This window comes from Melospiza melodia, chromosome 4 (assembly GCF_035770615.1).
Source record: "Melospiza melodia melodia isolate bMelMel2 chromosome 4, bMelMel2.pri, whole genome shotgun sequence".
NCBI classification, from domain to species: Eukaryota; Metazoa; Chordata; class Aves; order Passeriformes; family Passerellidae; genus Melospiza; species Melospiza melodia.
Window position 1 is genome coordinate 74,009,842 of NC_086197.1, and position 17,739 is coordinate 74,027,580.

General features: G+C 36.0%; 1 protein-coding gene across 1 annotated transcript in view; it reads right to left on the minus strand.

Annotated features, from left to right (window-relative positions):
• Positions 1 to 17,739, minus strand: part of ARID2 (AT-rich interaction domain 2) — a 93,239-nt gene that overhangs the window by 38,204 nt on the left and 37,296 nt on the right. Inside the window, exons 4-5 of the mRNA XM_063155175.1 lie at positions 1,404 to 1,537; positions 423 to 641 (exon numbers count right to left, since the gene is read on the minus strand). Coding sequence (XP_063011245.1) covers positions 423 to 641; positions 1,404 to 1,537 — 353 coding nt within the window. The remainder of the gene's footprint in view (positions 1 to 422; positions 642 to 1,403; positions 1,538 to 17,739) is intronic.

Genomic DNA, 17,739 nt, shown 5'->3' on the forward strand with positions numbered 1-17,739 from the left:
GTATCAGGACAAAAATGTTAGCATGTCATTGTTTTCAGACTACCTTGACTTAAATTTTAAATATGCATTGCCATTAAAAAAGAATTACAGAAACTCAGCATGGTCCTACAAATTCAAAAGGAAACAGTAATACACTACAAAGAGATGGAAATCCAGTGCTGTAAATTTAGCATCCCGAACAACTGAACTTCATTATCAAAAAACTAATTCTTACATTTCACTAACCTGTAAAATAGATTTTTAAGATTAACTAACTTAAAAGGTATTTGTAATGTTTGATAAAACCTGTAATCATAGACAAGAGGAAAAACTAGATATATTACTGTGAAGTAAGTTATTACCATTTTAATTGTCACGAGTTGTGAAAGATGCTACAACAGGTATGGATGCTTTCTGTTGCAAAAATGTTGATATATACTTACTGTCATCAAACACCCCAGCATTTGCAAGCAGTAAAGTGATGATTTTAGGGTCCTTTTCAAGCTGCATAACATGCTTGCTTTCATTTGAAAGAAGAGTACACACATTAATTGCAAAGTCCACTTCATTTGGGAGTCCAGATAACAGTGAAAGCACCAACTTATTATAGTCATTTGGTGAGTTTAAGTCCATAGACAGCCCATAGCTTTGACGAAGATAATCTAAAAAAAAAAATACAATCAACAACATTTTCACAGCTACACTCAATCTTGAAACGATATATAAAGCAATATTATTGTAAGTAAGAATTTGGAAAAAGTTTGTTTATAAATTATTGCCATTTTAAACAAGCTTTCACAATATTCAATGTATTTTTTGTCTGGCAAAAACACAGAACCCATTCCACTTTGCTGTGTACCTTTCTAGTTACATATCAATTCCTCTGCCAGCTCCAGAATGCAACAATGCAGTCTGTTCTCCCAAAGAAAAACTTACAAAACAGAAGCTTTAATTAAAGCAGAATGGAATTGTAATACAATTTGAAGTCAATTTCTACACAACAAATTACACATCCATTCCACAAAGCCCACCAGCTTCTGATTTAAAGCTTAAATAATTGTAGGCTCAATTCAGGTATTTGACTGTGTGGAGAAATTAGAGATTGAAAGAAACACACTGCAAATTTTCAAGGTAATTTTTTTCAAGACAAGTAACTACACAGGTCTACTAATTAGCAAGGATAAATTTGTAAAGAGGAGAAACAGCTTATGGATTTTAATATTTGTTTTCTTCTGGTTCACAGTGGAAAGGTTTTTGAGTGTATTAAACTAATCATTTGAGTGTCCTACAAATTTGACGGTTTAAATACTACTGCAAATGTATCTATGCACTATTTCTGCAGCCTGTCAAAAAAAAAAAAAAAACCAACCAAAAATGCACCCACACACATGAAGGAAATAGCACTTTCACTCTCAAGAATTTACCTGACACGCTGTGTTGCTGGTAGTTATAGGAAGTTGGAATTGCACCAATAGGAAGTTGTGGCTTTGGATTGCCTGGTTGTACCTCATCATCCTCCTCTCCAAAATGATGGACTTTTTCATACTTTTCTAGATAACTGAAATAAAATTATAAAAAAAATGTGGTTTTAGTGCAGCTAAATCTTTTATTCCAAAAGCAGAACTTCCAAAGGAAGCAATCTAGAAACACGAAGATTTACTGGAAACAATAATCAAGATGCTGAAAAACAAATGCTGAGTCAGACTGAAAACAGGTGACAGAGAAATGCAGATATGTGTAATTACTGCTTAATATACCAATTTTTTCACATTTTTCAAAAATGATACTTAGATAAATTGCATCAAATTGCTCCCCTTTGTGACTAAGCCTGTTTTTCCCAAATCAACTTTTGCTACTCAAAATAAGTCTGCAGGTGAAAGCATCATAAAAACTACTCTGTACTCTCTACCAATACATATACAATACCAATACCAAGGTCAAGTCCAGAAAAAATACTTATTTCTTTTTGCCTTGTTTAAAGAGAAACTGTACACTAGGTCTTAACAACTACACAAGAGTAACAGACTTCAGGGATTCCAAGGGCAGCAATTCAGGAACTTGAGAGCCATAACTGCAGCTAGTAACCACTGGAAATCCCTTTGAACCCCTTAAGAAAAAAACAAAAAAATAAACTGATGTACTGTACAAAAAATGGACTTTAAGCACAAAACCTATATATACAAAAAGTAAACAGTCAAGCAGCTTGATAAATTAATTACCTCAATGACAGTTAATTTAGTATTAGAAATGTAACTTTCAGAACCTTCTACACTCCAGTATATAAAGTCAATTTAAAATACCCACTGTAGCATTAACTTCACAGTGATATGTAGTTGAAAACCCTTCATGAAATTAAGTCAAGGTCAAAGCTGCCTAAACATACAGATTTTAACTGTGCTGAAAAATGACAATGCCAGGTCAATAAAGTAATAATAAAAATACTGTAAAATCAGAAAAGAATTTAAAACATTTATATTTCTCTTTGTATATGCTAAAATATTTACTATATGAGTAAGCTTTTGTATAATCTTTGCCAGTAGACACTGAAGTAATTAACTCATGGTAAATCAGAAAGATTTTAAGGAAATAGCATTCCCACTGACCTCTGAGGAATATTTCCCATTCATTAAATTAGTAATTATTTCATGAAGTGAGGTATCAATGACATAACCATGCCATTAATGTGTTAGCAAACAATTTTTTTCTTAAGAAAAGGGCACATTTCAGAAGAAATGAAAGACATCAGAGCTAATAAGGCATGATGCTGTACTGTATCACATGCAAATACCATTCATGTCTGACTAGAGTTCAGGATATTCCAAGTACTACATATGCTATTGTTACATGAACCACTGCCAGAGTCCCCTCCTTATTACATAAACTCTTGAGTCAGTTAAGCAAAAATCTTCCCCGCAAATCATTTGCTTTTAGGCTTTTTAAAAGACTAAAAACTTACACTTAAATATGATTGCTTTTATCTTTAAACTAAAAATACTCATTTATGTGAGTTAAACTTCAACCGAGTACCTGCACAGAAAGTAAAATCTTCTAAAACTGTTTATCAGTTTTTAAAGTCATAGCTCAACCCTGTTCTAAAATCTAAACCCTAAACTTTCTCTTCCCCTACATTTCCCTACCCTTTTAGCCCATTCTCTCCTTTAGCTTACATCTTATATCTAGATGAATCAAATCTGCAATCCAATCAATTTTAATTAACAGAGCCTGCGCATTTATGGTCAAGACCAAAAAGAGCAGTTCAAAGACAGCCTGACCTTCCCTTTTGCTGTCCCATCACTCACTCTGCAGAGAGCTCATTCAGAAAAGTAGGAGGATTCTACATTGGCTTTCCAGTCATTTTTCAAACTGAGCAGGGGTCAGATGAATACTAGCTCTGGTGCAGGAGTACATAGCCAAGGAAGCCACATGTACCATTTCTACACTGGCAGAAGCTACACTGCTGGAGTTGTCTAGTAAAACCTGGGGCTAGAGCTAATTTCCTTGTATTTGCTGGTCTGAGTCAAAGCTTGAGCTTAAAACAATTTCATTATTGAAATAAAATTTCACAGAAACATTTAATAAGATGAAGTAAAAATACCTATACAGAAACACATATGGTACTCAATCTGCAAATTATTCTGGACTTGTCCATTCTACCAAGACTGAACATCTATTTAAGCATTAAAAATATATATTGTATTATAATGTATATAATACAATATACATTTTTGTAATTGTATTTTGTAAATGTAATTATGTAATTGTATTATATACTGTATATAATGCATAATAACATATATATACATTGTAAAATATGTATATATCATAAAATAGCTCATGTTGTTCCATAGTGTTATATGAAGCATATACACTTAACCTTATGCTTTTTATTAAAGCCATATTCCAGGAAAGCTGAACAATATGAATATCCTAGATGTTCTCCTCTGTTAATATCCAATTTATTAAAATGTGTTAAAACAGTTCCACTGAAAATAGAAAATTTCAAAGTTCAAGAATTTACTTCCTTTCTTCCCCCTCTGAAAAAAATTTAGGTACATATTAAAATACCTCTGCAAACTAAAATGGTCATAATTTGTTCACTGTTGACAGTGGTCATAAAGTTCTCACAAACGTCTTATTAATCATTTCACAAGAAACCAGGATTCAAATTACTTTTAAGTGACGACCTAATCTTTCCCCATGCCAACGCAAGGATTGACTTCACTTTACTAAATTCTGAGCTCTTTACGTTGTTATTCAATTTACCCAGGTTCTGCCTCTTTAAAGAAGAATCCTCCTTTCTTATCTCACCCCAAACTACCAAATTTGACAAGGAAAAGTTGAAAACTTAACAAAACAAAGCCCTCAATAATCCCAAAGCATCAATTACAAATGCTAATCCCTGCCTTCCTCCCACCCCAAGAAAAACCCAAACCTCAAACCAAACAACAGAAATACATTTCCCACCTCTAACACACTTTATTCTGTTTAAGACACTTCTAGTATTCAGGGAGGATGATGCACTATTTGTCAATCCATTGTGTGTAACAGCACTGTAATACTAAATTTCAACTATAATAACCAGACTGTAACAGACTCTTCCGTATGATTCCTTTATGCTACGAAAGTACCAACTGTTTACAGACAGCTGTACAGATCTCAATCCTCCAAACATTCCTTTTGTTTCCTGTAGAGAGAATGCACAGCCTGGAATTTCAGTGTAGAGAAGAAGCTTTGTAAAATTAGCTTGTACAGGGGCTTTACTAGTCTTAAATTCTAATCTGAACAGTCTGGCATACAGCTACTATGCAAACAGCAGAGCAGTTCAGCATAAACACGTCTTGCTCTAAATACACAAGAAATTTAAAAATAATAAACGGAGCTTTTCTATTACTGAAAAACAGTTGTGCAAATGCTCATATGTTATAATCAGTTGCAATGGCTAATTTCACATTTCAAAACAACTTGGATCTGTAGTTATAGGCTAGAAAGGTATACTTTGGTCACAGAAAAAGGTTTTCAGGAATTCAGAATGCTTCCTTAATTTCACAAAGTCACAGGCAGTATACATCAGCAATAACAGTTTTCTGAACTTCTCTTTTAGTTTCAATACCAACTGAACAATTAGATCCCAACAAAGAAAGATGCAGCTAGTATCTACAAAAAAGAATTAAAGCAACTAACTAAATTCAAGACCAGAATTTAATTACTAATGAAACAAACAATGTATACGGGATAGAAAAGTTTTTAAAAAGTCTTTAAAAAACCCCATTTAAGTACTATGTTGAAGCCTTGGTGAAGATGGAATATTAAGGAATACTTCCTTCTGTACCTGTGTAGAAAGATGCTCCACACAGTTAGCATGGCACCCTGAACCTGAACTGGTGTTACCAATTGGACACATGAAACAAAATATTCAAGAAACTGAAATGCAATGAAACTCATTTACAGTCACTCTTGGCTTTTCAGCTTGGATCACTCCTCTGTTCAGAGAGGTTTAGCTTAAATTAAATAAAGAAATAAATGGAACAATAAATAAATTTTTGAAAAGATACACACCCCAAACAAAACCAATACCATCACCACTCCCCAAAAACAACAAAACACACACACAGCTCTGGTGAATAGCCAGAACAGGATATGTCAAGTACTGAAAAATAGGGAAATATGTGGGCAACCAGAGACAGACATGTGCAGACCAGCTACTTTTTGAAGGGCAAGTAATTTCGATGTTTTCTGAAAACCTGAGTTACTTTCAGGATCTCTCGACTTGGAAATCAAAAGATCACATCTCTTTAAAAATCAAATTCATATTACTCTTTCTGTTCCTCTGACAGCAATAAGTCACTTTGTTCCATTCAAGTCTGTGAGCAAAAAGTTCTCTGAAGATGAGTAATATTTTTGTCCATGCAAAATAATTATTTAGTAACAACACAAGTTTTTATTCAGCCCAGTGACTTTTAGGCTTGTTTTCAGATATTTAGGAAAAAATACCAACAAAAAGAAGGTACATCAAGGGGCATGTATAATTTTTCTATAAACAGTAGCCTTGAATGGGCTTAGAGTATACCAGAAACTGGTTCATGTAACAGTATTAAACATCTGGCTCATTTGGATATTTTGGCTCCCTTTACCAGGAAATAATAAATGCACCAAAATATATATTAAGCTAATGTCTGGCAAAACACAACATGAACTATCACAGTCCAACTATCAGCTCCCTCCTCACTTTTTTATTCAGCTGAAGAGCAAGCAGGTACCATTTCTACCACAGCTCTCCACATCACCTTTTTTGGAACTATATTTCTAACAGCATTGCTAGTGGGAGACTGACAGCATGACCTTGCACCATTTCTGTTTGCCTGAACACCACCCATCATGATGCAAGACAGACACACTCTTCCTGCTCATTCACTTGTACTCCCTCTCCCTCTTTGCAATGCTATTGACATCAACATCCTAGATAATCATGAGAAAAAATCATGACTGTAATAAGGATTTCACACTACTGAATATTCCAATTTGTATTACTTTAAGTGAGAAGTGTTGCATATAGTCTCTCTTTGCCCCTAATTCAACATGACTCTTGCTCTAAACTCAAAAGGACTAAGGAACCCACGACAAATCATGAACTTGTGGTGCCAATCAAAAGCTGCAACCTTTTCAAAAATACACCATCTTTATTAGAAAATCCATTGCAGTCCTACAGCTTGAATCTATGCCTGATACAGTTACTTGAAAATCCAATCCATTTATGAAGCCTAATAGCAGGCAGTATTTTAATCCCATAGAAGGCTGTTTCTCAGCAAGGCCAAAGCATTTAAACTTGACTCTGCTGCTGGCACACACAGTGGAGACTGGTGCCACACACTACAATGAAAATCCTGCTTAGAACTTAACAATGCTGCTGCTGCAGCTGCCCCAAGTAATGTACCACTCATTTACTCATCTCATACATGTTCACTTACTAAATTCCTGTCCCAAGAATTATCCTAAGTAGTTTCTGAAAATGGCAAACACAACAACTTGCTACAAGGCTCTGCTCAAACTTTTAGTGTGCACCAACAAACTGCCTCAAATTTGATTTCGTGTCTAAGTGTTTTGCCAGTGTCACCAACAATCTTTTCAGGTTGGGTTTTCCCCCCCCCCCGGCCCTGAGGGCACCACGAATTCCAATTCAACAGTTAAACCCAATTATTGTCAGAAGTGATGCTTGCAGCTGAATCCTTCAACAACAACATTTGCATTTTCCATCTTCACCTTGTCTGCCTCAGAAACTGACTATCTCACATAAGGCTTCCAGTGAAACATGGCACATGTGATGCTCAGCATTGTTTGTTTGATTTCTGGTTTGCTGTGACCACCTAACAGGACAGGCTGACAGATCAAGACTCTCAATGCTGTACTTGGCCAGCATGGCAGACAAACATGAAACTCCAATAGCTGTGCTTTTCAAACACCTGGTGGAGTGTCCCACAGTGGGCATGCTGGATACTGTCCCAACCAGCCTGCACTGGCCTCTTTGGAATGAGGTCCCATGTGGGCCCATGAGACCATACACGCCATACCAGGGGTTCTACCCTCCAGCCTCCACCCTGACAGGCTCTGTCACACTCCAGGAGAATTGTGTGCAAACTCAGAAGGCCTTGTGCAGATTAAACAGCCCCAGCCTGTTATACACAATCACATACAAACTATAATTGCATTTACATGGAATTTAAATATGTTAAACTTTAATGCCACATTTTGTAACACAAGACTACATGATAGATGGTCCAATTTGGTTGGAATTTCGTTATAACATTCTTATCCTACCAAGAAATCTTTGCAAACAGAGGAAACCCAAATACATGTCTTCATGAAGTTCTGAATCTTTTCCAAGGCAATCTTTGTTAATCTTTGTTGGAAGTAAGTGTAAAAGTTATAAGCATCAGCAACCCGCCAAGTTTCACTTTATTAGACATTACAAGAAGAAAAAGATTCAATGTTTCAAAGAAAAAAAATAAATCATTCAAGTTAATGAAAATACCTTGTTAGTATCTATAGGAACACCGAGAGGAAAGAAATTAAGATCCTATTTCATGTTTTCATACTCCTAAGGCTCCAGCTTAGAAGGGAAATAATAAAAGATATATTATCAGCTAACTAAAGTGCTTATGCTGGAGAGCAGTTTCAAAAGACTGAGGTGGCTGGAGAATGACATCAGTCTCTGAAGAAACTGCACTACCAGCAACTCCAACAGATTCTAGATAAATACACTGCTATGTAAAGCTTGTTTTAATTTATTTTTCAGTTTCATTTAAATGCAATCTACTTGTGATCCACAGCTGTGGTCCAGACTTCCTTTACAGGAGTAACTCTTCTACTGTATTCCCACTGCTTCCCAAAAACAATTCAAATACAGCATCACCTCTTACTGCTTCAGTGGCTGTTTCATCAGACCCACTGGGCTTCACATCCAGGAATATCTGAGCTGTACAATTACTAACAGTATTAATTCTCCAATCTATCTTTTCAACAAAGGCAATTCCCAGACGTATTCCTCTTACTAATACTACAGTCACTCTGTTTCCATCTAGGATGACAGCTCATCAAATCTCAAGTATAATTGCAGTCTGAGTTTAGCTCTTCAAGCAAAACATCAGAACCCTCTAGATTTGTTATTATTATCTCCATCACATTTTCACAAATTCTTGAGAAACCCCAAAGTTGATCTATTTAGAGAAATAATGTACAGAACTGTCTAGATTTCTCCACAGTGCCTGAACACAAGAGTACCTGAATGGCAAAGATTCACTAAAACAGATGGTACCACAACTTCAGAACTCCTGTAGGCCCACGCAGGAAATTTTAACCAAGCATTGTGCGCTGTGCCCACAGCACAGCGACTGCACACAACACACTACTGCCCACACCGGTCACCTTATTTCAGACCATCACTCAAATCCCAAATACCAAGACATCAGGAAAGCCACTGGAACAATTTCAAGTATTCATGTATCCACTGCAAAGCTGGCAGCAAGACAAATGAATACCTCCACACAGTAATATGTATTGTGACAGTAATAATAAAACTTTCAACTAAATGCAGCTTCCGACATAGCATTAGTTATAAATAGCATGTCTTGTAAAACAGTCTGCACAGAATGCTAAAACATACTCTCAGTGAACACTATTTAGGTCACTAAGTGAAGTATCAAGATAAATACTAAAGTAAAAATTATTTGTTTTTGTGAATTCCTTCACAAATCTATCCTAGGACTGGGTGGTGTTTTGCCAACAGATGTGTTTATCTGGTAAGTGTATTTAACAAGAATATATTTAAAAAAATATAAAACACATACTTAATTTAAATAAAAAATCAGAACAAAGTTATCATTCCTATACAACCTGGTAACTTGGAACACGTTTAAAAGATGGAGGTTTCCATTAAGAAATAGTGGTTTATATTTTGTCAAATACCAAAGCTAAAAATCTATTAGATACTCCCCAGATCAGATTCAAGCAAAAGCACATTAAACACATTAAACTGGCCTATATAAGTATCCTACAAATGTTTAATTACTCTATGAGTAAACACTACACATATTATAAACAAGTATAGCTTCACCTGACCATTACTTCTCTTATTATTTAATCATTATGAAATTTAAATTGGAGAAGTACTTTGTGTGTGTGTGTGTTCAGGTAGCACAAAAGAAAGCGGAGAAGGAAACACTTGTTACAGCAACACAACATTCTATCAGAGCACAAACTGAAGAGCAGTCCTCACCAAACAGGAAATTTCTATGGCAATTCTGTCCTAGTTTTTTTTTTCCAAATTCAGGATGCAAGCTGGCCTTGTAGTACATATGATTAAGAAAGTAATGCCCTGGTTTTTTTTTTTTTTGTTTCACAGTTCCATTATCAAATATGCAAATAGAGAAAGACAGTATTTTTTCACAGGGACAATTCACTTTCGGACTTTCTGGGACTTCCTTACTGTTTCCAGAGAAACTTCACTAGGGGGTTTTGTATGCAAGGAATAAATTCTTTAATTTTGTGCCTGATAAGCATTACACTGAAGTTATTTTCACAACAATAATGCCCTGAATTTATGCCATCAAGAATTCCCAATTCTTTGACTTTCTCTCAAACCCTTATAAATAACACAGCTCGCTATATTATCACAGACAATAATAGTCAGTTACCTTGTCTTGTCTATGCAGAATAAATTTATCCTGCAAAGGCATAAACTGGCAAAATGCCACAACACGTGAACAAAATAAGATATCACATGCTTACAATTAAAATTACACACTTTCTCAGAACACTTTGCTAAACTGGAATCTGGCTCATCTGCAAAGACTTGAATAATCCTTTTCAACCACAAATACTTATCTTTCACATTTTCTAATTTAGGAAGTTTATACACTTTTCAAACTGCAGTAATAAGAAAAAATACTCTGAACTTAAAAATAATTCAAATTACTAAAAATCTGTAACATTCATAATTTAAAATATTAAAAATATTTAATTTTTTAAAATAATTGAAAATATTAAAAATTTGTAACCCCAAATATTTGCGTACTTCACTAAGTCTGCCAACAGAAATGTTGCTTAAGGATACTAATCAAACACCACTGACAAAAAACATGTCAGCTGTTTCTAGGATGAGGTATGGAAGTCCAGACTATGCAGTCAAAGTACTATCTTAATTATTGGAAAATGGCCCTTTCCCCCCAGCCTATTATTAATCCATACTCTTTGCTGCACTCTGGCAGTGCTTTGACAAGAAGGGCCAAGAGGTTCCCGTAGCAAGCCTGGTAATTAGAAGGACATTATACATGAGTACAATAATAGTAGATCTAAATCTCTTGAAAACAGCAGTCTAGAAATAGCTTTTCTAGATTTTGGCAATTGCTCTAGCCACCATAGTAAACATTTCCACAATACTTCTTTCAGTGTTATTCAACAGTTACTGAGAAAATCCCAGAACCATAAAACAGAGAATAAAAATATAGAATTTACTGACTCCTAATGCTTGTAGTCTGTTTCTGAAACTTATTGAGTCTACAAGCATTTATTAAAAACTTACAGCCATGCCATTTTATCACTTCACATAGCTATCTGTAATTTCACCATTACTTTCTGCACAGATTTGGCAACTTTAACAGCTGCACTTTTCTGCCTTCATCACAAACCAGTCTTTTCCTGCAATTACATTTATTTACAATTTCTCTGCCAAACTGTATTCCCTGCTCTGACCACATAATCGAAGTACATGTACGAGTTTACATGTCCTTATTTATGTGGTAAATTAAACAAAATACCAACATTAATTAATTGCTGAACCCTCTACCAGGGATTAAATATTCATGAAAAAAAAAAAAGAATGGAATAAAAAAAAAATCTGAATAAGAGGATACTGCTGGGATTCTGCACACTAGGAACATAAATTCTTTAAGGTGCAGGTGGAGAGGAAAAAGCCATCTTGGGAGCAACTTTGTCTCAAAATTTTCCCAGAAATCAGTTTGTAAAAACGAATGCAATTGGACCTTCATAAAAATACTCAACCTAAAAATACCTGTATATGTTTCAGATAAATACAAACCTACCCACATGGAAAGTAAAATGATGATAATAATGACTAATCTTACAATATTTGATCACCTAACAATATGCAGTTATATGGTTTAAAGTATCCCAGTGCATTCTGAGAATGCAGCCAAGTGCAAATTTAGAAATGATGATAAAGAGGTAACGTATCGATTTAGCTGTCTAAAGCTGTAGAGGCTACACATCTATACCAGTAAAATCAACAGTGCTCTGAGCATTCCTGTGCATGGCAATGAATTGCCTGCACCACTAAACTGTTAAAGAAGTGCCCGAAACAACTTCTGTCCAGGCCAATTAGCATTCTTTCAAGCAATTCGAAGGCACCATTCAGAGAGCTATCCTTGGTACGGGGACCATTCCAGAAGTAACTCTGGATATAACTACCCTGTTTTGGGACTAGGACTATGGGTGTGAGCCACATTATGTCAATTAGCCTGAGACACACTTAATTCACTAATATAGATATAACCAGAGAATCATTGAATGCTACACAGATGGCCTCTAGCTTAACGCTAATTCTGATAAAGCATGAGGAAAGCAGAATGACAGATGAAGTGTCACTCCTTCAGAAAACATTTTACAATAACCAACACAATAATCATGAAGAATTTATAAGCATTTTCTTTTTGCTTTTTATAACTGCAATGTAAAGCCATTAGAATATATACAAAGATAAAAGAAAGACAACAAATAGGCATGATGAATACAGATAAAGCCCACGGATCACATTTCCTGTTGGAAAATATTCATCTCCGTCACTGAAGATAATCATTGCAAATTGCTTTAAAGGCAGAAGGAAGAGAATTTTGGAGTATTAGAATGAAAAAAAAATAAACCAACAGCTCTACTTTTAACAACTTACAAATCTAACAAATTACTTAATGAGAAGGCCGTTGTGAAATACATAATAAAACCACTCAAACTCTAATCTTATATAAAACAGATACAGATACTAAAAATGTGTTGAGCACATTGGATGAGAAATTCTTCTTTTATAGGAAGGCTAAAAAAGAACACCTCAGTATCAACTGTGTTCAGGTATTAAGTATCAGAAAATGCCTGGAGTATGTATAGTCCCTGTTGGTGGTCTGGGGTTTAGAGGAGATAAAACCTGATCCTCCACTGTGGATTACCCAGCCTTTTCAAATACTGCACAAACCCAGTAAGGCTTATTGTATTTCTAGCATTTTGAATGGAAATAACTTCTGGGAAGACAAACGCCCTGCAATAAACATACTGTGTACTTTTTTCAAGAGACACAGGTTAGGGACTTCAGAGACTGAAGGAAGTTCATTATGGTTAAAGCTACAAAGTCACATGGTATCTGTATTAAGCAATATATGGGCATGTAAAAAAACATTTTCCTAAATAATCATCCAGATGTTATTCTTTCTTATCTCAGAGCCTTCTACACTCTACATAAATCTGAATAGCTCTGAAGGTCACCATCAGGTTGGCTCTGAGCAACTTGATCTAGTAAAAGCTTTCCCTGACCATGGCAAGAGGATATGTGTGTAGGGTATGTGTGCCATGGACTATATGGTCTTTAAACTCAAAGCATTTTATGATTCTGCATTATTACAGCACACAATTGACTGGATTTGCTACTTACATTTCCTTTACCCTTCCTTTTGACTTCTACAGTGTATATTATCTCTTTAAAACAATCAGATTTTTAAAAACTAGCTAAAAATTCAAAACAGTGTAGATCCACAAAAAAAAAGACACTACTTAAGTTTCCAGCTAGACTAGCATATGGTGCTAATCCCTTTCTTTAAGTACTCAATATTCTGAAACCAGGCTAGCTCAGTGTCACATAAGCTCTGGACACATTTTGAAGATTCTTCTTCAGACCAGTGCAATCTTCTACCAAGAGGCAAAGCTCATTTCTACAAAAGAGCAAACCTTCTCAGAAATAAATTTCAAATAAGAAACTAAAAATAAATCTTCAGTATTTTCTGCTCACATGTAACAGCCATGCTCTGCAACAGATGGGGAGAAGAGTAAATCCTTAAGTAGCACAGAGAGCATTAAGCCAGTGACAACATCCAATCCCCTGGAAAGACTGTAACACAAGGAAGAAACCACATAAAGCACCTTCTTTATGAAGTACCTTAAGATGATCGGAGAGAAGTTTTACATTGCTAGCTAGTGTTTTAGGAAGTTATCTAACACTTGAAATAAACTGGCTGATGTTGTAGCGTCACCAACTATGTAGTTACAAGATTCTTCAAGTTAGCAGGCTGTAGAGGGAGCAGTACCTGCCAGCTGATGAGGGACAATGGTAATCCAGGACACACTGAACTGCTGATGTCAGATCCCAAAGTAGTTTAACAGTAATTTCTCCTAACAGTCTGAAATGCATGTCTTACACAAGCTGTGCTACACTTGACCAGCGTGAATATGGAATAGAGCCCATATCCAGATTTTGCATCACTTGGGCAAGTTGCCCTCTGTCTTCACCACTAAATATGCAACTGAGCTTGTCTGGTAGTTTGGAGGGTGTTGTTTAGTTTGTTTTTTGGGCTTTTTGTAATGGACCTAGAGGACCAGAGGCTCTAATTCATGCCCCAAGTAACCTGAACATTCCTTCTGGGTAGCTTCCTTTGGGAAAAATATGGAAAGCATCATTAAATATTTTTAAATGTTTTAAGCTCCTGGGAGCAGGGGCATACCATACAACAAACTTATGCAAGATAGACAAGCAACTAACTGTGTTTCTGGGCAGCTAGATTTTATAACACATGCATGATTTCAAAACAACATACTGTGGCCACTATAAAAAAGAGATTACTTTTAAAAAGAAAATGTAAGTACCCTTAGAACTGTGTGTATCAAGTTGCATTCTAGCAACATAATCTCACAAGTATTTTGTCACGCTACAGGAAGACATAAAAAGAATCCAAAAGGACAAAAACAATTGAAGAAAGGGGTATAAGACTGTAAAAACCAGTGAGATATTGTGGAAGGAGGACACTAATTTAGGAGATAAAGTGAAGACTGGGAGAACTCTATACTCTCCCTTTAATGCGCTAGGCTTGTAACAAGGGGGAAAGAGCATCCAGAAAACAAATCAAAATTAATTTTCCCAAAGTCAGAAAATAAACTTAAATAATTCAGGAAATCAGATCCTACATGAGAATAAAGCACATGCCAGCCAAAGAGCAGAGGAGAAGGAAGGCTTTGGGAAGAAGCTGCTGGCAGCATGCACAGTGGCAGGGAAGGGAGGCTGCACTGGCTGCAATGTGCCTGCAGTAGCTGACCCCGTCAGAACGCACACACAGAGCTTTTCGTATGGTACAGATTAAGAGGAGGTGAAGGAGAAATGAAATGACATTTACTTCCAAGGGAAACAGAGGAAGATTATAAATTTTAACAGATGATGTAGAAGAGGCTGGAGAAAAAGCCTGGTAATTTCCCTCCCAGCTGCTTAAAGTTACTATAATGGCAAAACAGAATAACCAGGTGAAGGTGAGCACCATACTCCTGGCTTCCTTCCCCAGCCCTGTTAATGACTGCTCTCTAAACATTAAGAACTAGAGCCATTTCACTTTAAAAACTGTGAAGGGAGGGAAAAGAAAATAAAACCAATAAACCAGCAGTAATATCAAAACCATGCTTTGCCATAGGCCAACCAATTTTGTATAGGTGATTCTGCTTTTAAGTGGCATCTGTAAAAAAGGACAATGATATGAAGTAACATACACAAGGCCTAAAAGAGCTAGATAATGCTCAACTGGAATAGCTTACTGGACATAAATCTAAATACAATAAAAATGTCTCATCAAATGAACCTCCAAATCTTTTCAGGTCTGGAAAGCTATTAAAAAGACCAATGGCAAAAATTAAAGTTTACAATGATTCCAAAGCTTTAATCAAATCTCTTGCCCCAAAAAAGGTGGGAGGAGAGCAAAAAGATTGTTAGAAACCTTTCTTCAGCTTCCTATGATTACAAGCTTGTTTTATCCTTGAGATGTTTTTTAATTAAAATAACTGAAAAGTTTGAAGTGTAAAGACAATGAAAAGATACCATATCATTTTAGGTTTGCAACTGCTGACTAAAATTAGGAAATTATAAAAGACAACTTCAGTAATTTCATGATGTAACAAAAAACTCTGTTACAGCAGTGATAACATCATCCCTGCACTGTTGCTGCCTATGTGATGAGCATGAGCAGTATGAAACAGTACACGAAGAGCCCTAAAATGGCAGTTGTTTTATTTTTAGCTATGTATACATCAAAATGATGTAATATTATGAAATAATGATATCCATTAAAAAAAGAAACCATGAACACCAGAAAGGCAAGTTTCAGTCGTTATTTTATTAAGACATCAATTAAACAACTTGAATTTTGTGAGGAAGAATCATGTCAAAAGGAAGCACAAGGAATAACTATACTTTTGACTAGAAAAGAAAAAAACATGTAAAATATGGTATGCTATTGTAACATACACTTAAATGCAATTACAGGAGTGCTTAGAATTTGTCTGACCTCACACTGGGTAGGATAAAAAAAAGCCTATGACTAATAGCCTGTGGCTAATCTAGTAACAAGGGACTATGGCTAGCTAATTAGCCCTTTGCAAACAAAAAGATAAGGAACAACCTGAATTCCATAAAAAGTTTTAATTACAAGCATGCCATAGAATTCACTCTCCACCATGAAAGTAAACTGAAAATGTAATTTCGGTATCATCCACATTTCTGCAAAGCATCAAACTTTTTTATTACCACACCACTATCCCTAGAAATCCATGGAATTAGAAATCCAACAACCTCAGACTTGTCTACACTACAACCGTATTAGCCCTTTCTTAAGCAGGTTTTTAAACTGTGATATTTAGCAGGCATCAGTCAAGGAGTGCTACAGTGCTAGGCACATTGCACTTAAACACACAAAAGTCCATTTGTCAGATATTGACCCGAGTTTTATCCTTAGACCGAGCAAACTAACATAAGGTGCTGACTTGTAGCTGCAGATAAAAATCAGAAAACTGAAGCCATCACCATCCAGCTGCTTGCCCCTCCCTGCTGACAAATGTGGCTGCTCTCAAAGAAAGGCATCTGATGCACCCCTGAATCAGCCCATGAATCACTGATGCTTTCAGCTGTGTATTCAAGAAAGCACACACAATTTTACCTGAAAACAGTTAGATGGCTCAAGAGCTTATTTATATGCACATCTGACATCACCACTTGGAAAGTGGGACAAACGTAACATAATACCTCATAACACTAACAGCTTGAGCCAGATGATTTCTATTACTGTGTGGCTGCCAAAACCAATAGCCTCCTCTATTGGCTCAGAACAGGCCCTACCATGCTCATTCCAACACTGTGCAAGTGACACAGTTTGAGTTTATGCAGATTACATGAGTTAGACCACACATTTCTTATAAAATCTTGTGGACTACTTAGTATACTACTACTTGGTATATATTAGTTCAGATAACATTAAATTTATTTACAATTTCTTTACCATTTCTATGAGTTTTATCATACAGAGTCAGGAAACAACGGATACAGCTGTAGTTTCTTACTAAGTTCCTTCCTTGAGCCGGAGGTTTTCCCAAACAGGAGGTGCCACAGCCCCACAGGGATGTCTGTACTCCTGCTGCAGAGGCACAACCTTCATCCAATCAGCCAGGCTGCCCACACAGTAATTAAACTACACAGATGTGGAGGCAAAGCATGAGCTAATTCAGCACAGACCGCTTCTGTATTGACAAATTCAGGAGGGGGCAGGGTAGGAGCTTGCATTTTCTACCTTACCATGTCTACAAATCTGTACAAAGAGTTGCATCAGCAACCTACAGAGTAATTCACCCTAGATTATGGCACTGGCAAGAGAGGGAGGAGTAGGAAGACAAACCATCCGGCTTAAAATAAGCACCATTACATTGAATCTAGACTTCACCCCTGTCAAATAACACTAGGTGACACGTGCTTCCACTGGCTTTTGTTGTTACTGAGGGACGAAGAGTTGGTTTTGGTTTTAACCACTCTGTTTTTCTTTTTAATTGCCACAGCCACAACAATAATAGATTCACAGAAGGGATGATGCTTAAAATGAAACTTGTAACCATGTATTTATTCCCACTGACCCTCACTTTCTAGGGCCTTATAAGGATCACATTAACTGGTTTATTACAATACAATCA